Here is a 24,849-nt window from a genome sequence, read left to right as displayed (position 1 = left end):
GGGGATTTGTACATCCATAGCATTAGATCTAGACTTGAATTCAACAAGAACACAACATTCTGGGCAAAATTATTTTCTGAGTTGTTCTGCAGACCTTCTTCCAAAGTGAATGCACTGTCGAGAGAGCCATTTATTTTGGTAGACTTGCTGCACTGCGGAGGGAGAGGGCAGCTCCAATCTTGCAGCATGCCAAGTTCAAAATCTATATTTGTAGTCATTCAGTTCATAGGATATCTTTCCGAGCATTTGTTTATATTAATGGGATGGGACAACATAAAATGATGAGCAACATGTGTTTGATAGTGGGGGTGGCATGATATTGAGCAGAGTCCCTATTGCTGTGTGACCTGTACCGTTATACAAAGATGGAGGCATTGGATAGCCATGAGGAGGTGTATTTAAGAAGGCATAGAGCTGAGATCCCAAGCTGGGATTTGCTTTGACTAGATAGATCGGGACTGGATTGACTAAGTGGCTAAACCAATGTTGATTGCAGCCTAGAACCCAAACCAGAGTGAAGTACTGTAGCAGTCTCTAAGGCATATGCTACTGGAATATTGAGGCCTAAATACTGTCTGCAGAAAATATAATGTCCTAAATGTTGCTTACAAAAATATCACCCCAGCAGAGTTAATAATAGAAAGTGTGCAGCTGATGCAGTGATATTTTTGTAAACAATATGTAGGTCAGACGCCAGGGACATGGACCTGAGAATGGCCTTTGCACTGTTGCAGAGAACCACCATATTGTCTTCCCTTGCACATGTCCCTTTAGAGAACACAATTCACAGGCAGTCTCTATTCACTATTTGCATCCCCACTTCACCAAACACTTTCCAGGGGAATTGAAGGAAGTACATTTTGTGACAATGCACAAATTTACCAAGAGTGTTGGTAGACACCTCTCCTAAGGGTACAGGTAAACAAGCCTCTCTCTGTTCTTGCATATTAGTAAGCTACTACCTACTTAAGCCATAGCGTGGTGATGGAAAAGTAGTTAGTCATCAATCTGGATGGAGATACATGTGATGGGTATATCCCATCACAGCGTAGCTGTCTGCTGGTGTTAGCAATATTATTGGGGCTCACATACAGTGGGCTCACGGATATCAAGACCAATGTGGGAAAACATACAAGGTAGTCGAGAATACAATACTTAAAGGCAGGATGTTGCTGAGGACAATGTAAGTAGGACCTTTATTCCAACAAGACATACAGTTCTTCCTTCTCAAAATACTGCACCAAGTGAAGAGGACAAGGAAGGCCTTGAACAGAAATAAGGGATCTGAGAATTCTACTGTATCACAAGCAGATCCAACCAGGGGTAACCACACTTATAAAAATTGTATTAAAAAGCCTAAGGATGTAGGTGGATTCTGGGCAGGAAGGAAAACCTAGCTCGTCCAGTCTACAAGAAGGAGATTGCCCCCCAGAGACCCACAGCAAAGAACCACCTAGCCTCACACATCTTCATTATCAGATTTCCTGAGGCGCCAGACTTGGCATCACTCTGAGATTACCTGTAGATCGTGACAACCTGCTTTATTGTGAGATTTTCTTTCTAAAACAGCTGGGACCAAGATACACAAACTTGCCTTACGTTTACCAAACATATCCCCTCATAAGAAGTCAGACTTATTGGCTTTGCCAGTGCTAGTTTGTTGAATACTTACAACTGCTGTAAAAGACGTGGCATACGAAATGCATCTGGTACACTGCACAGAGACGTCTGTCATTTGTCAACCATTGGCACGGCGATGTGTAATATTGGCAAAAACCATTGTTTTTGATCCTACATGATGTAGATCAGGTTTGAGTTTTGCTGTTTTTACTAATTTCCAGACGACCGTAAGCTTTACTCATTTTTTATCCGCTTTTGTCTTTAACTTGTAGCCCTAATTGCTTTGCTAAGTGAAGGTGAAGAACTAGACCACTTGATGACGCTGTCCCCAGAAGATCTGCTGCTTCGCTGGGTCAACTACCACCTGGAGAATGCGGGATGGCAAAAAATCAACAATTTCAACAATGACATAAAGGTAGGTTTGAGTGGGAGTCTAAGGAGACAGTAATCTGGCAAATGCTGAGTACATCTAGCCGGGTAGGTGTGTTCTGTAGAGAAACACAGAAAGGCAAATAGGGCATTATAGAAGCTAACTTTCTTAGAAAGTTCATAAACTATACTTTTTTGGACGAAAGGTTCTCAACATTAAAGAATGTGTAATGCAACGTTCTCTGGAGATGTGTGCAGATGAGCAGCATGAGAGCAGCGCCAGGATTGGCTGGAGCGGGCTGCCTTGATGCTCTCCACCCAGCTGTCTGAGACAGCTAGGTGGAGAGGCTTTCACTGAGCTTGTCAGGCTGGCTGTCGCAAGACTGCTGGCCAAAGTGACATGCGCAGTGTAAACTAGTGGAGTGAGCACCACTCCCCTGCTGCCCCTCAGCAGCAATGGCCCGCCCCCAAACACTGCTCGGGCTGGGAGCAGTGAAAAATAAACCGGTCATTCATTTTTTTATCGTTTTATTTTTCACTTTTGCTGCACTGGCAGCAGGAGGGCGACTCTCCTACGCCCTAATAGGGGCGGGGGGGGGGGGAGGTGAAGCTGTTGTTACCCAAGTCATGGTTTCTCTTTGTGCTGCCTAATGAAACACATTTATTTAGGCTGAAATTATACAAAACACAGCAGGGAGATTAGTGGCACTTATTCCTTTCATCCTACGAACCTTCAGTGGCTCTCTGCTTATTAAAGGATGATGTTGAGTGGCCAGTGTGTCCGTCTCCAGGCAGTTCACGAGGATGGCCATCTCTTTATTTGCCATAGATTTCCTCAATGTGAGGCCTCCAGGACATTTGGATCATCCTTTGCTAAAGTATTAATCGTTCCTTGTGTCCCAAGAGACTGCATTGGTGGGAGCCCTTCTTCCTACACATTTAAAACCTGGTCATTTCTTTCTTTTTCACTCTGCTCTGTCACTTCCTGGTTGAAGTTTACTTTATTGTATCGGCATGTCTTTGAAGGTCATTGAATGAGTGGATTAATTGATTCATTTATGCCCATGATGCACAGCGTATAATAACCATATATAAAATTCATATATAACCCTTCACACCACTGCAGTTACTGAATGTTTCTTCCTGGGATTTTAGGGCCAGGCGTTGTATTTACTGAATGTCTGCACCCGATGTTCAAGGGCCAAAAACATCAAATGGAATGTAGCTTTTTAGCCTCAAGTGGGATCAAACGAGAGCACCTCAAGAACAAGTAACTATCAGGCATACATTGAATTCTGCTGCAAATACTGATGTTAGGCTAGTCTACTGTTGAAAAAAAAAATAAGAAATATATATATATATATATATATATATATATATATATATATATATATATATATATATTATCAAATGTAGCAAGTATAACGACCACCACTGAGCTTTTTCAATCACCAGATCTAATTTATTAGAAACCTAATAAATTAGATCTGGTGATTGAAAAAGCTCAGTGGTGGTCGTTATACTTGCTACATTTGATAATTTTGAAGTCGGCGCGCTCCGCCGACATCGTACGACCTGCCTGCCTGGGGCGTGGGGAGACAGAAGGAGCAATCGGAAAATGAAATATATATATATATATATATATATATATATATATATATATAGATATAGATATAGATATATATATATATATATATAATTTGGTCTTTGTACATTCCAAAAAGCAATTTTCCGGTCGCAAACGGGACTATGGCCCTATGCCTTTTAAACCTAAATCTAGATTTTAAAACTACATAAGCAAATAGTATTTGAAGCTCCCTCAATTTAGAAGATAAATAATTCCTCGATTATTGTATTATTTCACTTATATCACATTTTTGCAGTATTTTGTCAAAAAGTCATAAACGTGGTTATATACCAGACAGAATGATCATTTCATTGATAAATTGGTTCTTCTGCCAGTAAGTTCCAGATGTATCCAGTCAAACCCTTTAATAAATGTAAGGCGAGTCTAGAATATGTTGGTTGGAAGGTATTCATTCATTAATGATTCACCTTTCAGCAAAATAATCAAGTAAAAATAGGGGGGGGGGGTGCTGGCGATTCCTGCATTTACCGCCGTGGCAAATGCATGTGAGAGCGGGGGAGGCCGCTGCCCCTAAAACTCGTGCCGACCGGGGTGGACCACACCCCCTTGCTACGCCTCTGCATTTTTGGGTACCAAGACTTACTTTTCATCATCAAAATTTGACACAGCGACAAAGACAGGCATAAGAGGTAGGAAGATACCACAGGAAAACTGACAAGGCGTAAAATGGACAAAAAGAACACGTAAGTCTGAGATAGAGAGACAGGGAGAGAAGGGTGGTGGACGAAAGAGATGTGAGGTGGAATCAAGATCAGGCAACCTTGTTAGTCAGCAAACCCTGCGTTGGGCAGCTGAGGGCTCCTTAGAAAAGCCTTGTTCTCTGCACGTATATATGAATTTATTTATTTACAAATTAAGCACTGATTAGTCAGTAAACACTTCACCTGTAGTTTGGTTTTAGCTCCCTTCTTCTATATATCGATCAAATGAAGAATACGTTTTTGACTTCCATTTTAGGAAAAATAAATCACTTATTTGAGAATCTGGAATGGATAGCGCCAATCTCTCTTCAGCTGTCAGAGTAATCTGGCCTGAAGATCTCGGATATTAATCATAATGGTAGATTTTGCTTTGTTTGGACGCCAAATAATTGGTCATGATTTGACACTGGAAAAGCAGGGTAATAGGACATAGATTTATTATTCCACCCAGTGGTGCAGACAGTGTGTCATGGGTCCCAGTGCAAGGAAGGAAATGGACCCCGGCCACTCTTTGGACTGTAAAATACAACAATAACTAGGGTTTAGTGGGGACCTCAGGCCTCTGGATCCACTGCACCTGCAGCACCAATGAAAGCCACGCCCCTGAGGCCTCCAACCCTGACTTGACAAAAAGATGGCAATCCATAGTGCTCAAATATGTATTGGAAGGAGAATGGCATTTATCGTTATTTGTGTTTTTTAAGTGGTAAATTCACTTAGGAAGAGACTGGAAGGATTATGTTGGTTTAGTCTTCAAGGGAATTATCAGATCTAAACCCAATTATATTTGGACATACCCAGCTAGAGGAAAGGGTGTGGTGGAAGTAATCATGCAACTTAGAATATAGGCTAACACATTTCAAAGATAATTAGGTAAGTGAAATATTAAGACCTACCAATCAATCAAAAAAAACTTTATTTCGGCAATTACTGCCATAAAAGCACAATAAAATAGCATTAGAAATACAGCATCATAAAAAAAGGTAGAAAGTAGGGACAGATAATAAAACTTTTTACGTTTTAAATCCAATTAAGAGGAAAATGGCAATAAAAAGAAAGATTCTCACTGACATAGCTTATTAAATCATAACAAACTTTAAGCGTGGAGCGGTATGTTAGTTAAAACAAATATTATCCACGTAAGGAAAAATGTCAACCTCTGGCACAATTCATTTAAAAACATAAATAAGCTAATAAACATAAATTAAAATGCAAACATCAGTTAATAACATTTAAGATCAAGGAAAAGAGAGTCAGTTAAAACAACACCATCCGGGTCTCAACCCTAACTTTTCACTAAACATCTGCGTTTGCACCACAGAGCAAAAAGGAATTTGGATATAGCAGCAACAAAGACCGGATGTGTATCATACTTTAGTAGCCTAAAAACCTCTCTAAAATTTCTGATTCCCAAGTTTCTACAAAGTTGAAGAACCCATTTAGATCTAGCAGCCTTGTATGCAGGGCAAAAAAAGATCACATGGGTCTCTGTTTCTTCTGTCTCATTGCACCCAGGACATAATAATTTATTGGCCCCCGCCCAGTTGTTAGTAAATGCATAAAGGGAGAGCGTCCCGTGTCGGAATTGGAGGAACAGTTTCTTGGCTAGAAAGGGTTGAATGAGATCTAGGGCTGGCTCCAATTCATAATCTATTTTAACATCTAAAAACCTGGAGGTTAAACTAGATGTCTCAGTCGCCCTAGTGATACATATCAGTCGGTATTCTTTAAGAGCAGAGGTTAGTGATTGTTTAGAGATATCAAGACATGATTCCTCGGGTGAAGACCACAAGTCACGCCTCCCAATTTGACGGAAGGCATCCCGAATATAGGACAGCCAAGGGATTTTTCCCACCCCCCGAATGTGCATGACTGATTTTAATTCCTCTCTGTAAATAGCCAGTTCAGGGGTACTCCATAGCCGTCGCCAATACAATAGTGGGCGAAAGGCTATCACTTCGGTAATGGGGAGAATGCCCAGATCCATCCTTAGGGGCACTAAAGGGGTGCTTTGAGGGAGACCCAAGAATTGCCTTAGAAAATTATTTTCGGTCACTGCCAGAGTTTTAGTCTGGCAGTGACCCCATAGTTCAGCTCCATAAAGGGTGGCACCCCTTGGTTGGACTTTATAAATTTCTACGGGGGGGCCAGTAACCTTTACGGCACAACTCCTATGGACTTTTAGGACCCCCCACTAGCCTGAGTAAGTTTTAAATTCACCTTAGTAATCTGCGGCCCCCAGTCCATTTTATCATTTAGGGTAAGGCCTAAGTAATCAAAAACAGGGACCCTCTCTAAAGGCCTATCGTCCATTTTAGGGTGAGGGCAGTTTGTGGAGTCGGCATGGAAGACCATATACCTTGTTTTCTTTATATTCACCTCAAGGTTCCTTTTCTTACAAAACAAGCCAAATTTCTCTAAGACACGCTGCATCCCCATAGGTGTTTTAGATAGGAGCAGTGTGTCGTCCGCAAACATTAATGTAGGAATTTTGCGGTTGGCAAGTTTAGGGGAATCTATGTCCTTAACTAATAAAAGATCCTCAATTAGCCCATTTAGAAAGAGGGAGAAAAGGGTTGGTGCGAGAACGCAACCTTGTCTCACGCCCTTCTCTACGGGAATCGGAGCTGAGAGTTCCCCTCTATTCCCAAATCTAATTTTAGCAAAAGTGCCTTCATGGAGGCGTTTAAACTGTTGACATAGGTAATCTGGAGCTCCCATCTCTAACAGGAGGTGAGGTAGAGAGAGCCTCCCTCCAACGTGATGGTTTTCCAATAGATCAGTTGTAATCTAAACAACTGATCTATAGTTGAAATTTTGGATCTAAAACCAGCTTGAAGAGGGGTGAGTATGTTATGATCTTCCAACCAAGTCTGCAGTCTTCCCAAAAGAACACGTGCGAAAATCTTTTGGGTTACATCAATTAGGCTAATCGGTCTATAATTAGCCGGGTCTAAAGGAGAACCTTTTTTATAAATGGGAATGATCTCGGCACCCAACCACGTTTGGGAGGGTGTCAGGCCATAGAGGATTGCATTAAAGAGAGACCGCAGATGTGGAACCCAAACTGCCTGATCGGATTTAAATAGGTCTCCTGGGACCCTATCCAATCCAGGTGCCTTATTTGGCAAGACTTTGGCCAAGGGCATTGTCACCTCAGCCAAAGAACAAAGGGGGATATCAGTAAGTGGAACAGGAATAGAGTCAATTGCTGACGGCCCGTTTACAACTGTTCCTATTTGGGACTTTGTATCTAACGTTTGAAAATGAGCTCACCAGACTTCCCCCCGAGGTTTGGCTCAATTGCATTCTTACCCTCGGGTTTGCCTGTCTTCACCAGATTCCAAAATCCTCTGGGGTCCCTATTTTCCAGGGCTTTCTTAATAGATTGCCACCTCTCAGTTTCCCATTCAGATTTCGCTTGTGAAATAAGTTTCTTAAAAGAAGCCCTTGCCTCCCTAATGCGTGGAATATAGCCCTCGTGCAATTTAGTCAGCAGGGCGTTCCTTGCTTCTCTACAAGCCCTATTATACCAGGGACTAATGCCTCTTTGTTCCTTTCTTTTATGGATTGTGGTAGTATAAAAAAACTCTGCCAGGGTTTCAACCAAATCTTGGTGGTTATCCCCCAGCTCCTCTAAAGACGCGGTACCACCGCAGCTATTTATAATAGAGCTGGCCTTTACCAAAAAGGGTATGATAGATTTATACAGTGCAACCTTTGCCTCAGGTGATTGTAAAAAAGTTCCCCAACAGATTCTTCTACCTCCCTCTGTTACAAATAGATTGGAAGGGGGCGAGGTAGGCTCAGCTTGCCCTGCTCCCAATTGACACCAGTCCAGGGTTAAGACCTACCACACAAACAGGACTGAAGTAGGCAACTAAAAGCAGCCATTGTAAAAAAGCTCAAACCTGCTCCGCTCCCTTCATCTCTTTGTGCAATCTACCTCTTTGCGAAAGTTGGGTCTGGAGGCCTCAAGTTGGGTCTTCTATGCCTTTGTTGATTTTTCTCTTCATTCTTGTTTGACTAAAAGTTTTTAACTGGTTATCTTTTTTAAAGGAACTTAGGCAGAGGACCACTTAATGCAAACAATTATTGAACCTGTCCCTCGTAGGTACAGTGTATCCCATCCTTGGTCATCCCTCCACCCTTTGACATACTGTTTTTTAATTGTGTAATTTGCAATTCACACCCCTGAATCTCGCTGACTAAGCTGCGCCTCTGGCAGCAACTACCCTTGGGGATCTTGGGAAAGTGACCGAGACACCAGGCCCCTGCCTTATGAACCAGCCTCCAAAGGCTTCAGCCAGTGCCTGTCTGGCACTGCACACAAATCAGAGAATATATTCAGAACTGTATTAGATACTGTAGGGGAAGAGTGCATAAATGATATTGTGTTGCTGAAAAAGTTTGTGTAGATATTTATTTTAAATATGTGTGCTATATTAAACTGGAAACTGAAGAAAACACATCAATCTTTGTAGTACCCATAAACTCTCTCGAGGTTATTTCTAGCGTTAAACAAATTGACAAAAAAGTTATATTATGTGTCATTTGGGTGGAAATTGTAACAGAATATAATAAGATAACTTTTTGCTAGTAGTCAAATTTATGGTAAACAGTAAGGCATCACCGCACGACACGCACGTGCATACAGCCGTACTCATTTTTCGCCTTTTGATGTAGCCCAGTGCAATGATGTTTTCAAAGTTGGACATGATTGTGTGAACATGCCTCTATTTTACTTTCTGACCGTATTACTGTTTCAGGACTCCAGAGCATATTTTCATCTTCTGAAGCAGATTGCACCCAAAGGAGGCAAGGATGATGGTATCCCAGTTGAAATCGACTTTTCAGGATTTAACGTAAGTATTTTCAGCCTATAAGTTGTCTGTGTGGTTCTATAGGACTACCCATACCCAGGGCCGTCTTAACAGCATTATAGGTCCTGGGCAAAGCAGTGCACTAGGCCCTGCCTACACAACGAGCCACAGGAATAAAAATGTTTAATGGAAAATTAGTCTTAAATTCTGGTCTGCATGGGGCCCCTATGCTCATGGGCCCCCGGACAACTGCCCAGAGTGCCCAATCAATAAGACGGCCCCACCCATACCGATTGTAGGTGATCGTCAACTGTGAGAATCCTTTAACATTGGCAGATGTCTGAGGGAGGATTACTGTTTGCACATCCAAATATCTGAGTTGTGATTATGAGTGAGACTATAAAATGAGAACTCCAGGGATGATCCTGGAGGAGGAGGATTCATCCAAAAAATACACATCAGGCACACCAGGTGTTGCAGCGCTTGAAATGTGGTCATGGATCCACTCAACTGAACCACATTTTGGGGAGACATACTCCTTGAAAAAGAGTACCCTGAATCCTTTCAGTTATTCCTGGAGATCTTTGGTAGGATTGAACGATCTTTACATGGGTTGAACAGTCATTGCAGAAATGTGTTAGTGAATGTAAGCTGCAGGTTTTGATCCTGGCAGAGCTGACTTTATGCTTTATAGGTCGGAGGCTGATAAAAGGAGTTCCACTGAGTTAGCACTTGTATTATTCAAGTGCAAAGACGCAACCTACTTTGTAGTGTGTGCTTTACAATATTACAGTATTATCGTTTAAAAATTATTATTATGATTTTCAGTGCCAAAATTCCACCCCTGTAGGTAGCCTTTTAGATTTCGAGGACTAAGATCCTGTGTTTGCATTTTGAGCTTTTAATAAAGGCAATGTACACTTCCTGCTTTGAACTAGTTCACAAATATATGTCAAGGCGACTAAGCCAAAACAATATGGATGCCAAAATGATCACTATGGGTGCCGTTATGAGTTGCCCAGAGCAGTAACCCCTGGAGGGTACCACTTCGGGCAACTACATCCTGCCCAGTGTGCCACGGCCCAGAAGTATTGGGTCCGCAAGCTTCGGATATGATAATTCCGGGACTAGATACATTGGGCCCGACTTACCTGTGGAGCTGCAGGCAGCTATTGTGCCTGGCTCCCGCCAACCCACTCACTTACGCTTGGGGCAGGTGGGGCAGAATAAGCTCACCCAGCTGAGGTAAACAAGCATTGACATAGCCAATAGGTCTTGCCTTTGGGACCTTATAAGTGTTTAGCCAGAGCTATTAGCTTTGCCTGTGTCTTCAAGTTATGATGTAGAGCATTGTGGCTGCTGTGCAGCATGTTGAAAAGTTATAATAAAAAGGTTTTATAAGCATTTCTGCTACCTTGTATATAACCGAGAAGACATTATGTGCAACTGAACGACCCTATTTAAAAAAGAATTAACATAAAAAATGTCTTCAAGTTTTTTTGTCCTTGCAATGCTGGCAACTTCTTCCTGCTTGTTCTAATGCTTGCTTGTTATAGCTTTTTTTTTGTTATGGGGGGGGGATAAATTACAGAAGGGTGGAGGTTGTAAAATATTACCTCAATTACAACACGAGCAGCGGACAGACACTAGGGGAGAATCAACAGATGCCAGATTCCGAACGCAGACTGAGGTGGTGCTGTGCTGGTGCCGAGTTGGTGCTGCGCTGATGCTGAGGTGGCACTGAGGTGGTGGTGTGCTTGTGGGGAGGTGATACTCAGGTGGTGCTGAATGACACTGAGGTAGTCTGAGTGATGCTTTGGTGGTGTTCAGGTGGTGCTGGTGCTCTGGTGGTGAGTTGGTGATGCACTTGAGGTGATGCTGCACTGGTGCTGAGGTGGTGCTGCGCTAATGTAGAAGTGGTATTGCATTGGTGATGAGTTGGTGCTGAGGTGGTGCTGCGCTGGTGATGTGGAGAGGCTGCGCTGGTGTTGAGTTGGTGCTGCGCTGGTGCTGTGGTGATGTTGAGTGATGCTATGCTGGTGTTGAGTTATGCTGTGCTGAGTCATGCTGCTGGTGGTGCTGAGTCATGCTGATGTGTAGGTTCTGCGCTGGTGCTCAGGTGGTGTTGAGTCATGCTGAGTTGGTTTGCTGAGGTGATGCTGCGCTGATGCTGAAGTGGTGCTGCGCTGATGCTGAGTTGTTGCTTCACTGGTGGTAGTGCACTGATGAGGTGGTGATGTACTGATGCTAAGATGGTGCTGTGCTGATGCTGAGGTGGTGTTGCGCTGATGCTATGATGGGACTGCACTGGTGTTGTTGCTGCACTGGTGGTGGTGCACTGATGCAGAGGTGGTGCTGTGCTGATGCTGAGGTGGTGCTGTGGTGGCGTTGAGTGATGCCAAGGAGATGCTGCTCTGATGCTGAGGTGGTGCTGAGTGGTGCTGTGCTGGTGCTGAGTGATGCTGTGGTGGTGCTGAGTCATGCTGAGGTGGTGGTGCTGCTGGTGCTCAGGTGGTGCTAAGGCACTGCTGAGGAGATTCGGAGTGATGCAGAGTTGGTGCTGTGCTCAAGGGATGAGCTTATGCTGAGGTGGTGTTGCGCTGATGCTGAAGTGGTACTGAGTTGCTGCTAAGGTGGGGTTACACTGGTGCTGAGGTGAGGCTGCACTTGTGTGGAGATTGTGCTGTGCTAATGAGGAAGTGCTGCTGCATTGGTGCTGAGTTGCTGCTGAGGTAGTGCTGCGCTGGTGCTGAGGTGTTGCTGCGCTGATGCTGTGGACTGCGTTGGTGGTTGTGCACTGATGCGGAGGTGGTGCTGTGTTGATGCGGAGGTGGTGCTATGGTGGAGTTGAGTGATGATGAGGAGATGCGCTGGTGCTCAGGTGGGTCTGAGTGATGCTGTGGTGGCGCTGAGTAATGCTGTGCTGATGCTCAGGTAGTACTGCGCTTGTAGTGAGGTGGTGATACACTGGTACAGAAGTGGTGCTGTGCTGGTGCTGAGGTGGTGCGCAGGTGGTGCTGTGCTGAGGGGGTGCTATGCTGGTGCTGAAGTGGTGCGCTGGGGCAGAGGTGGTGCTGAGTGATGCTGAGGTGGTGATGCTGAGTGATGCTGACGGGTGCTGAAGGGGTGCTGCGCTAATGCTGAGGTGGTGCTGTGGTGGTGTTGCACTGTCTACTTGCAATATATATTGTTAAGTAACCTCACATTACATGCCGCCTTTGGAGAGCATGAGGAGGCATCCCTTGATATTAGTTTTATTTCACCAACGATTGAAACCTAAAAGAAAGCATCAAACATTGACAGCACACAAATTAAATCTGCTTCCATTTTCATAAAACAAAGCAATAACAGCATATCCAAATGATCACACTGTCAAAAGCACAATATAAATGGGTTGATCGTACTGTCGGCCGTCTTCTTAAACTACACTTCCATTAAGTAAGTATATTATTTAAGATTTGGACATTTCAGCTACTGAAACCAAAAATGTTATAGTATAAAAAACAACATAAACAACAGTACGAAACCCCGGGGTCTGTCAAAAAGCTAAGAAAGTGTGGATAACCACTACAACAAGGTTAAATCAAAACAACAAGAGAAGGTGAAACAAAACCAGTATCTAAGCCCAGTACTCATTTGTTTGGGCATATCCCTTTATAGGACGAAATCCCTCACTCACCAAAGGTGACATGATTCATCCTTTGGAATTCTCCTCCCAGAGGAAAAAACTAGTTCCTCTGGGGGCTACAACCCCCTCACTGAGAGGGAAGAGCTCAGGGATGTTTTAAATGTAATGTTGGATATACTAAATCCACAAATGTAAAGCTAAAAGTATGAGTGAGGGCGCAGCGCAGAAGAAAAATGTGAGGGTAAGTGAAGTTAAAACTAGCTCAGGAACGTAAAAGAGACTATTTTTATTGTAGAACGTTCTTGGCCAGGATTAAGAAACGTGCACCAGCAGTCGCAAATTTTCAAACTGCGGTGATGGAAAGATTGGTTAACATGTTTCAGCCATATAGCCTATAAGAAGACTTAGCTTTCGTCAGGACCTATAATACTGCTGCGTACAAGTGAAAATGTGTAATTAACACAAAAAAGGATACAAGGACAAACACTCTTTCAATGTGTCCATAAGTGCTGGGAGTTACCTAAAAAATTGGAAACATAAATATAATAGTACTAAATGTGATGAAGAAACAAGTAGTGTTCCACTAGAAAAAATCATATAAACTTACCCGTGATCATGCCGCCTTTGGAGAGCATGAGGAGGGAGGCATCTCTTGATATTAGTTTTATTTCACCAACGATTGAAACCTAAAAGAAAGCATCAAACATTGACAGCACACAAATTAAATCTGCTTCCATTTTCATAAAACAAAGCAATAACAGCATGTTTACCTCTTTACTCGTATCCAAATAATCACACTGTCAAAAGCACAATGTAAATGGGTTGATCGCTCTGTCGGCTGTATTCTTAAACTACACTTCCATTAAGTAAGTATATTATTTAAGATTTGGACATTTCAGCTACTGAAACCAAAAATGTTATAGGATAAAAAACAGCATAGCCACAGGCTGAATCAGTGCTTGTGAAACCAAAGACAGTGAAAAACAAGAGAATGACATGATTTACAGCCCTTCGCTGAGTGAGTTCAGAAAGCCAAAACAAGGCCAGGCAAAAGAAAAAAGTAGTGCACCGAAACTAATTTATATGGTCGATAGTGCAGTGATCCATATAACAGGGCCAGTCTCCAGGGTGTGATCAAAACAGCAAAAGGAGGAACAAATGTAAACTATTCACCAAAGAAAACAAAGGCATTTTGAAAGGCACATCAAGGAACAAATCGAAACGGATGGCCGTACTGAAAGCCCATATAGTAGATACAGCATGTCTTGAGAGACAGCACATGCGCTGCCTAGGTTAGACCTAAAAGGAATCTTCCCTGCCGTGGTCCCCTGCTACTTGCGCCCCCCCCCCATGGGGAAAAGAAAAAGCATCCAAAAATGTTACCACCTGCTGCAAGCATGTGGAAAATGTTTGCAGATTTGGGCCAGTTATTTCCCCTGGAAGGGGAGAACGTGTGAAACTGAACCCTGCATTACCTGGTCTGCATTTTAATCCCCATTCTGGGGGAAATAACTTGGAATCTCTATTATCTCACAGGTAGATTCTGCTGGGTATTGTTAATTTTGACCCGATATCTCACCGCGAAGATAAAGGGGAACTTGTAATGGGGCTCTTTGTGTGAAATGTTTTCTCTCCGATATAAAGGACTTGTATAGTCAAAATTTCTCAACACTCTATCGTGGCTTTATTTTGTCCTCTGGAATCTACCTGAGTGACTCATAACTGCAAAAATCATGTGTTACAACTTTTAAATGTAATCTTAAATATGTGAATTGCTGTTTGTCTTGTTAGGAGCAAAACGATCTGAAAAGGGCAGAGCTGATGCTTCAACAAGCAGACAGGATGGGCTGCCGACAGTTTGTTACACCGGCTGATGTGGTTGCTGGGAACACTAAACTCAACACAGCCTTTGTGGCGAACTTGTTTAACATGTACCCTGCCCTAAACAAGCCCAACAGCTCTGACTATTCCAATCTACTGGAAGGTGAGTTGCATGGATCTTGTATAGCACCATTAACTAATAAAGAAAATGTTGAGCAGTGTCTGTTTTAGTAGTAGCTCATATAATAACTAACCCATTGCAAGTTAAATATGTATGAAAACCCTTTTAAAAGTGTAACACCACTTTACTTTCATTTTCTTAATATTTGATTGTCTGCGAGTTTCTTGCATTTACATTGAATTTGCTTTGCTCATTGATTAAGAATGTCAAATTATGTTGAAGTACAACAGAAATGGGGTGAATATTGCAAATGGACATAGGGATTTGGAGTGTTAAACTTTGGGGATGAGAGGCTGCAGTCTTGATGAGAGCTGTAACCAAATTACCACAAGATCCAAAACTGTAACCCACAAAGTTAATCTAGATCCTGTGAGAAATCTACGGCTTAACTTTGATAGCCTGGCTCAGGCAGCAATGCCTTCTGTAGAGAAAATGTCTATAGTGAAAATGCAACAGCTAACCAAACAACAGTACACTTAAGAAATAAAACTGTAAAAGCCCTAAGTAAGATAGTTACTCATTAAAAAATTTGGAAAACTGTCACAAAATGAAGGAATTCTGATATAGGGTTAAAAAAAATAAAGAAAGGAGCTGGGCACAACTAGATGATGAGCAATAGGATTACATTCTGGTGAGGGCAAACAATTCTGTGTTTTTTGTGAATTGTAGAGAAAAATTATTCAAAATATTATGTTGACGATCCTACATGCCAGACTTACTACACACAACAGACACAACCAGAGTGAGAGAATGCTGGCGGGGGTGTGGTATACATGCGGCACTGACTCAGATACTGTGGTCATGTTCCAGAATGCAACAATTTCTGGGGAGATACTCGTACAACAATTGAGTAAATCACAGGATCAGCAATAAGGAGAGGTCCTGAGGTAATACTATTGTATTAACTGACAGAAAAAAGTTTACCCGATATACCCAAAGGCAAACTCATATTAATTTTCTCCTCATGGCGAAACAAAGCCTTCTTGCAAAAGAGGTCCCACAAGTTGTTTCCCTTCTCACAAAAGAATGTCCAGTTTTAACTGGTGCATTGGAATGCTTCCTGGCAGACAACCATTTCCTATGCCTTTGAACTCTTTCTACATTCTCCAGCCTAAGGTAGTAACCTCAGCAGTGGCAAGCAAGCTTCTCTAGTAGATCCTTCACCTCCTTTATTCTTGTGTGTAAGTAAGAGACTGGCAAAACTAGTCCTGGAGCAAATTGCAGGAGCCAATGTTCAAAACAAAGTTGGAGTGACATGAGCTAATACATAGGTAATCATCCAGCCAAAATAACTTGAGTGCCACAGGAATAGAAGGTCTTCTCCCTCATCATTTAAAGCAGATTCTTTGATTGAAATGTGAAAAAGAGTAATTCACAGTCTAAACCAGTTACTCACTGGTGAAGAGGCCTGGCTAAATCTTATCACAATTTCCAGTTTCTGCACTTCCAGTTATGCAGAAGTGTTCTTCAGTTCCTGTCCCATGCTTAGGTTTTGTGGTGGCAAAGCCATCTAAGGGTTTCATCCACCCAAAATACAAAAATGGTGCCTTCAAGCCTCAGCAGGGTAGTGTTGTCGCCAAACTGTAAAATTCATCCCTGGCTAACCTAGTTCCATGCACTGGATATCAATGGTAACATACTTTTATACATTTTCTAGTTCCTTTTTCTGAATTGGGAGGTGCTTGTGGAAATCATTTAAACTCAGATGTTCCCCTCTTCAGTCCCCAGTAGTTCCCTCATTCTGCCATTATGTAATCCGTTGTTTTGAATTGCAGATATCAGGCAGATCCCACAGAGGTGTGAATGAGGAGTGATCACATCATACAATGAACATGTTCTTTCAAATTCACTTCACTGAGCTTATATTTCATATTTTGAAACCTAAAGCCTATAAATGTGTTCCTATTAAAAATTGTAGGTTTATCCTTTCATGGCGTCTTATACATCTGGGACAAGTCCCTCAGAAGTGCGGCTTGGATCAGTATGTAATCTAAAATTAAAAGCCAAAGTTTAGAAATAGATGGGAGAAATATATACTTCACTCTTGCTTTCCACATCTGAAAAGATTTAACATCCACTTCACTATATGCAACTGTGCAGGGTCCTGCTAAGAGACAGCTGCCATACCGGAGTGACAGATATGGCAACTGGAAAATAATATACATATCCTTTTATACTTAGCACAAAGTGGCTTTGCTTAGTTATCAGGCCACTGCCACTGCAGAGGCCACAAAACCATATTTCCTAAGTAAAGTAATGGAATAACATGGCAAAATGTACATTTTCACATAGATTTTCAAAATGATATTTAATTTCACTCTTAAGGTCTGCATTCAATTTACAAAGGATTGCAAGCACAGATGATTGGTCTAACAACTATTTGCATTAATATCTTCAATGTTTTTACAGTGACTTTAAGAAATGTAGTTCAATCTGAACAGTGTGACTGTCAACTTTTTTCGATTTTTACCAGCTGCCTGTCACAATATCTTGTAGTATTACATGCTGGCCCAACAGATTTTTGGTAATATCTTGACCTTGACCTTCTCCCCTACCAATTCTTCCCCAATTTGTAATAGGACAAGTATCTGTGATCATGATCATTGTTTGTTTGCTTCAGCTTTTTTCTTTCTTCATTGGTACCATGACAAACTAATTGCAACAATAAATAAAATACGGTGAAAATGTGCAGTAACAGGATGACAAAATAATGAAAAGTTCGAGTTTTGAATACGATAGTGACATAAAACAAGACAGGTCAAACCCTGGACTGTATGCAAGGTCATTTCTCTAGCTGCCTAATGCTTTCAGTGTATACCGAAGTTTATTGTTCTGAAATCTAGAGTAAGCAGTGTTTTCTGCAGACAAAAAACTGGCATTAAGCCACGCAGACCTTTTCATATATACCATTACGGTGTACAGAATATGTATGGCATTATAGCGCTTCACATTCATTGAGTAGCAAATAGATCCAGAATCACTTTGAAGGGATTGGTTTTGTTGATCACATGATCAAGAAAATCAAAGCCTTCTGAGCAGATGCAGCATGAAGACCCTACGCGGCCACCTTTATGTTTGGTGGGCTATTAAAAGCAGGGTCAATGACTTCTGATGTTTTCTCCATGTGATCCTTTTACAAAAGGCTTGCTCTACTGGAGCTGGATTTTGGGCAGTAACTGGGGGGCATTGTTTACAAAGACTATGCTAGCTCTGATACACTTAGTAACTTGGATCTCATCCCTCTTTTCAAAAACTTGAATTTTGTCTTCTCTTATCTCTTATTTGTGGACATTTAACTGATGAGCAAACACCGACACACTCTCGACACCTGTGTTTGCTCCTAGCGATTGCCATTTTGTTTTGTTTTTATGGTGAGTTCCTTCCCCGTAACTTTGTTGCCCTCCCCACTCTACTCACAGACATTTCAGCATCTCCAACTGCAGCATTGTTTAATTAGGCGCTGCAGAGCAGGGGCGGAAATATCAGTCGGCATTAGAAACGCTACACATCGTCTGCATACCCGTATCTCTGTACCACCTACATTTACTTCAATTCTAACCTATCTGATATTTCAGTTATCATCATGGCAGAATGATCGTAAATCCCTTACTCATTATATGCCATTACATCTTTCTTTTTATAATGTAAATTAAACCTACACAAAATATACAAAAGTTCAGTGCATAAGAACCTGGTTCAAGACTAGCTCTGCCCTATGCCCACGACAGATGGCAGAACTTGTGTGCTGTTGATGATTATAATTTAACTGTACTAGGATTTATATCACATGACCTTTACTCTTTAAATGTTATTGTGTGACTCAAAGTGCTTTGCTCCCATCTTCATCTTCTTTCTCAGTTTTTATTTGCAAGTTTCAAGTAGATATTGATAACATGTCCGCATTAGCGCCCCATGTCAATATGGGGGGACCTGTTATGTATTTTTTTTCCCCACTTTTTCAGAACCGACTCATATAATTGAACAGTGTTGTTCCAGCATGCTTGACAATGCCTTTCACTGTAGATTTGCTTCCTGGTTGCGTAAACTTAAGCAGGGAAAACACATGGAGAAGTGTGGCTCAATGATTAGAGCGGCAGACCCTGATGCAGAGGTCTAGCCCGGGATCAGGGTTCAATTCCCCGTCTCGGCGGGTCTTGGGCTCAAAAATTCCACGGACCTGATAATTCTCGCCTCGGTGCCTATTCCAATCATGGAGTCCCACTCTGCAACTCTGGGCAATAGCTTGCTTAATCTCCACAACGTCCCCCACAACGCTAAGGATGCCTGGCCTCCACCTTGGGGGTGCCCAGGAGTGGACGCCTCACAGGGAAAGCCAGGATGGGTTCCACAGCGGTATTCGTACAAGCGCCTTGAGACCCTTGCGGGTGAGTATTGCGCTATACAAGTATCAATTTACAATTTACATGGCAGTATTAATCTTCTTGCGATTATTTCCAAGGCATGGCCCATTTATTATTTGCCCAGATATGACTGCTAAAGTAAGGTTGTACTTAACTTTATATCTTGAAATGATGGATCCCTGCAAGCTTCAGATAACTGTAAATCTGTGTGTTGATGCGCATTCTCAACAAATTGGTTCATTTATCACGTAAGGGAGTTTCGCTGTAGTCAGTGCCCTGTGAACAGTGCATGCACACTTGAGCACTGATACTGATTTGGAGAGCTATGGTCAGAGTGCCTCAAACTTGTGATCATCATGAGAGCTATGTTTACCATTAGTTGTAAACCTTAGAGATAAATCTTGTACAAGCATACATACATTATAATAGTTGAGCTGGCACCATTGTAGATATTGTGTGCTCAACTAAAGTCATACACTTACATTTTGTGAGGTCTGGGAAACTTAAAAAACTATAAAGTCATATCTGATTTAGTACTAAAAAACACTGAGAGTTCATTTCTACAATAGCCCTGTGACTCTGCAGATACAGTAATCTGTTTAATATCATTGCTAATGAAGTGCTCACCCAGTACAAAGACATACCAAGAGGTGTTGCCACCAAATTTGCATTGAATGCCTTCATAACTGTTACAAATACTTGACACTTGCAATCTTTTCATGTCATGCCATAGGCCAGAAAGTCCACCAAATCAAACCTTACAGTCTCCAAATCAAACCGTATAAAAAATGAATCTTTTTATTTCAAACTACCACTTCTCTTCACATATTCTGCACAAGTTAGTTTGAAAACTCATCCTGGCTTGGTTAGAGTACAGATGTCTGATCGCTGCCATCATAGCAGACCAGGCCCACATCCCCTCCACGAACTGCTACATTTGTGGTCACAAGTCCCCTGATATGAATTCACATATGAATTTGCGAATCTCTTTGTTTGGGCATTCTGGCAAATTCAGGTCATGTTTGTGCACTTCCTTTAGGGAATAAGTCCCATTGCGTGTTGGACTCAACATATATACTGTGGTATAATAAATATATGAAGCCACGCTGAGTGTATTCTTCATGAAACTGATGTTGGTGTGCTCTCCTCTTTTGCCTTATCTGACACAGATTTGACTCCTCCTAGATTAGGTACAGTATTCTTGTGTGGAATGATATTTGCTGTGATTGCTGCACAATTTGTTTTGACTGTTCACAAAGGTTGATCTTTGTCCCATGTTTCATGCTAATTACCTCCAACAGCATCTACTGCATCTCTGATTCAATCTGGTATTGGAGTGTGTGGTTCGTTTTTTGGCAAAATCAATGGGAGGAATCCCGTAAAACTCTTATAAAAAATGATACTTCCAAATGTGGCATAAAGATCATCTGCTGTGGCATTATACTGGACTGTGTTTAGAACACTTTTGACTTATTTTTACTTTTTTTTAACTTTTCTGTTTCTTCTCCTGTGAATGACTGCATTTTTGGGAAGTTAACATGCGGATTACGAAGACTAAATGCATAATGCCTCTATCAACATATAAGTGCAAAGTACCACCACGCTTGTGATTCATAACACTGAGTTGGTCAAAAAGATGGAGAATGGTTAAGTGATAACGCCCTCTATTGTCTTGCTGCAAAACAATACAAGTGTTTAAATTCTTGAAGAGCCTGAGTCCCCCAACAGTTTTCCTGAAATTTTATACTATATAATCAGGAGGTAGGGAATGTCATTGAGAGTCTGGGAATAGCCATAAACATAGTAGATTGTGGGTATTGACAAACATTTCTAGGAGCCGTTCTCACTGTGGAAATTGTCTGAGATTTACTGCTGTCGAGAATAGGAGGGATGGTTGTTTGATTACATTGATCCAACGAAAGGTATTATCCCCTCCATGGAAGGTATGGTCAAGTAGAATACATCATTGTTACCAAATGCCATAAAGTTCATGTTGTTCTAGTTTTGATGTTAAGCCTTAATTCCTTATGTTCCATTTCATGACCTCTGGTTGGTTATATTTGTAGCGGGAGCTGGTCTGCCTCTGGTTGCCTACGTGGTATCTCAAAAGAAGATATTTCTGTTTTCGTAAGCTAAACCAACTCTTGAGTACATTCCCCTTCAACATTTAGTTAATCCCATAGTTTACAGAAGAACTCCTGCCTCATCTATTTTTCCTGCACCTTATTTTCTCTTGAGGAGTGACTTTTAAAATCATTTGAATGCCCTCAATCATGGTTCACCACCCAAAAACGTAAACTTAATCTTACATTTTGTCACACACCAGATGTGAACCTTCATATTCGTTTGACTTTTTCTGACAGATATCATCTTAGAAGAGTTAGTTACACGTGCCTTGTTCAACTCAATAGTGCCTTTCCACAATTTTATAGCAGTATGCAGATCTCTGGCCCCCTACTTAGCTGAACAGAAAGAGGGTTAAGCTTGCCACCTGAATGATTACCTTTATTTTCAATCTTCTTTTCAAAACGGTTAGATTACTATCAATGTTCTTTATTTGTTTCACCAAAGATAAATGAAGGAATGTCATTGTAAATGTAGGTTTTTCCACAGGTTATTCACCTGATACATAGTCATTTGTTTACCTAATAGTAGTACTCCTTGCTGTTCAATAAGAGTTCAGAAACGAGCTCCTCGCTTTTGGGGTTCAGTAGCAGGCACAGATAGGTAACCAAGACAGGCGTCTGTTATGTGGAGTTACAATTGGACTGGTCTTTTGATACCATGTTAGCCTCTTGCACACCAATTTTAAGTCCCACATATATAGAACACCTTACTACACTGTGGCTATATGCATGCTTTATAAATTCCATTTAAATTCCACTTATGTAAAAATAAATTCCACACTAGTCTTGATACCCATATGTCTTATAAGAATGGCTGTACTTTAATATGTTCACTTTCTGCCATCAACCTCAAAATGTCTGAAATTGCATCTGATATTTTCATTTCAAAATGTGAGATTGCCATGTTTAAGACTTTAGCATGCACCGTTAGTTGAAAATGGTAAGTCTATGTTCAAACAATTAATATGGGTGCTGAGGGCTACAATGATGCTAAAGGCCCAGAACCAGGGTTATAGGCTTGAGCTGCAGGTGAGGGCCTGTTAAAAGGGAGAGGGCCTTTATCAACCGGTATGGCTTGAAGCAGAATGGCTATAAATCTATTAGAACATTCCACCCACTAAGGGTAGAATGTTCAAAATTAAAAAAGGAGAAACATGAAGACAAACATTGGAATTTTGGAGCCCTGGGCTTATACCAGCCATTATAGGCCTGAAGCTACTTCAATGGAGCTCTAAACATTCCAGTGTTCTCATATAGCCCGCTGTAGCAGGCTACACCGGCTATTAAAGGCCCGCTGCAGCGTTAAAGGCCCGAGCCGAAGGCGAGGGACTTTAACAAGACAGCGGGACTTTTTTTTTTTTTTTAAAAGAATTTTATTGTTTTGTAAAACAGTGAAAACAGTAGGACATTGAAGCGAGCCTTGTATACATATCCATAAGAAGAGCATCACCCCCTTGCACAGTCCCTCAACCACCCCAAGTTCTAATGCATTTCGAAATACCCTAAGGCCCCATCCCCCCACCGCCCCCCAGGTTCCCCTAGCCATCAGAGTCAGAGGAGTCCTCATCGGAGAGAGGTGGTGGTTCGCATATTTCTCCCCTGTACTTGTTCCATGCCCCCCAGACCTTGGCCCACTTGCGGGGACACCCCCGTCTAAGGAACACAGAGCGTTCCGCAAACATGGCTGCGTCCATGTCTTTGCGCCACTTGGACAGCAGCGGCACCTCCTCTGCACCCCATTTTTGGGCTATATTTCTTTTGGCCGTTATGATGCCCAGCGTCACCCAACCCTGCGTCTGACGATTAAGGTCGTTGGGCTCCCACACATTTATCAAGCAGCGTCTGGGTTCCGGTAGCAGTGATATCCCACACGCCTGTGACATTGTACGCAGCACTCGTTTCCAGAAGTCTTGAATGAATGGGCAGTCCCAGATAGTGTGATAAAAGGTGCCCTCCTCCCCGCAACCCCGCAGGCAGAAGGGATGTGGCGCCCTGCCCAGCTTGTGTAGTAAGCATCTGGTGTAGTAGGAGCGATGCAATATACGAAGTTGCACCAGTCGCAGCCTCGAGGGTATACCCGCCTCGCGCGGCGAGGCCAGTGCCTCACGCCACTCTGGGTCATCAAGGTCGCCAAGTTCGTCAGCCCACCGCTCCCGCAGGGTCCCCATAGGGTCCGGGAGATTGTTGACCAGCTTGCGGTACGTGAAGGAGGTGGCCCTCTTTGGCATATATTCCGTCAGCAACCTGTCCTCCAGCGGGGACGCCTCCGGAACCTTCGCTCCAGGCGCCAACTGTGTCATTAAGGCATGCTTCATTTGGAGGTAGCGGAACCATTCCGAGGGGGCCAGCTCGTACTGCTGCTGTAAGCTCGCAAACCGAACAACCTCCCCCTTGTGCCACACATCGCCTATCGTCGATATTCCAATGGTATCCCAAGCGTCGAAGCCCTTGCTGTCTCTCAGACGTCCCAGCTTCCTGGCATCCCACAGAGGTGTTAGCTGAGTCAGGACTCCTCGCCATCCCAACTTGGCCTGAGCGGCATGCCAGATTGATATAGTCTGTCGCAGAGGGCCGACCATCCTCGATATCAATCGGGTGTCATACAGTGGGGACAGCATACCCCTCTCACCCAGTACGTCCCTATCCGCCTTGAACGCCGGGTCAGTTTGAGGCGCGTGGAGCCACTGGTTGATTACCTTCAGCTGCGCCGCCCAGTAATACAGCTGGATATCCGGGAGTGCAATTCCTCCATCATACCACCCACAGACCAGCTTAGACTGCGCTATGCGCGCCGGCTTGTTGCCCCAAAGCAGGCTGGACACCTGCGCCGCTATCGCACGGAAGTAGGCCGGAGGCACCTGGAATGGGGTATTCTCCAGTATATAGAGAAACCGCGGCAGAGCCATCATCTTGAAGAGCGCCGCTCTCCCGACCAGGGTCAGGGGCAGCGCTCCCCAGTACTGCACGTCCCGCTTAAGGCGGTCTATCTGAGGGCTGAGATTGCGCTTGAAGAACTCCGTCTGATCCAGCGCGATATGTATTCCCAGGTATTTGAAAGACTCCTCCGCCACCCGGAGCGGGCAACTCGACGGTAATCGCGGAGGTGGGCCCCGTAGTACCAGGAGGACCGACTTCGACCAGTTGATCGTGTACCCAGACGCCCGGCCAAAAATCTCGCAGATGTTCAGTAGCGTTAGGATGGAACTCCTCGGGGAGGACAGATATAGCAGTATGTCATCCGCGTAAAGGGAGACGCGGTCCTCCCAGTCGGCAGACCACCGGAGGCCTCGCATCATGGGCTCCCAACGGATCCAGGCCGCCAACGGCTCCAGCACTAGGGCGAAGAGCAGAGGTGACAGAGGGCAGCCCTGTCTCGTGCCACGCGTCAATGGGAAGTCCTCCGACATGTGTCCGTTGGCCGTGACATGGGCTAGGGGCTTAGTGTAGAGGAGCTGGACCCAGGCACAAAATTTCGGTCCGAACCCCAGATGTTGGAGTACCGCGAAGAGAAAGGGCCACTCCACCATGTCGAACGCCATGCGGGCGTCAAGGGAAAGAATGACAGCCGGTT

At 43.1% G+C, this 24,849-nt stretch overlaps 1 protein-coding gene across 2 annotated transcripts in view; it reads left to right on the top strand.

Moving 5' to 3' along the window:
• PLS1 (plastin 1) overlaps positions 1 to 24,849 on the top strand; it is a 533,668-nt gene that overhangs the window by 432,799 nt on the left and 76,020 nt on the right. For both annotated transcript variants that reach the window (XM_085633623.1, XM_085633622.1), the window contains exons 8-10: positions 1,893 to 2,035; positions 9,108 to 9,203; positions 14,581 to 14,773. In XM_085633623.1, coding sequence (XP_085489749.1) covers positions 1,893 to 2,035; positions 9,108 to 9,203; positions 14,581 to 14,773 — 432 coding nt within the window. The remainder of the gene's footprint in view (positions 1 to 1,892; positions 2,036 to 9,107; positions 9,204 to 14,580; positions 14,774 to 24,849) is intronic.

This window comes from Triturus cristatus, chromosome 11 (genome assembly GCF_964204655.1).
Source record: "Triturus cristatus chromosome 11, aTriCri1.1, whole genome shotgun sequence".
Lineage (NCBI taxonomy): Eukaryota > Metazoa > Chordata > Amphibia > Caudata > Salamandridae > Triturus > Triturus cristatus.
The sequence above is the reverse complement of the archived record's forward strand: the minus strand, read 5'-3'. Positions and strand labels throughout refer to the sequence as shown.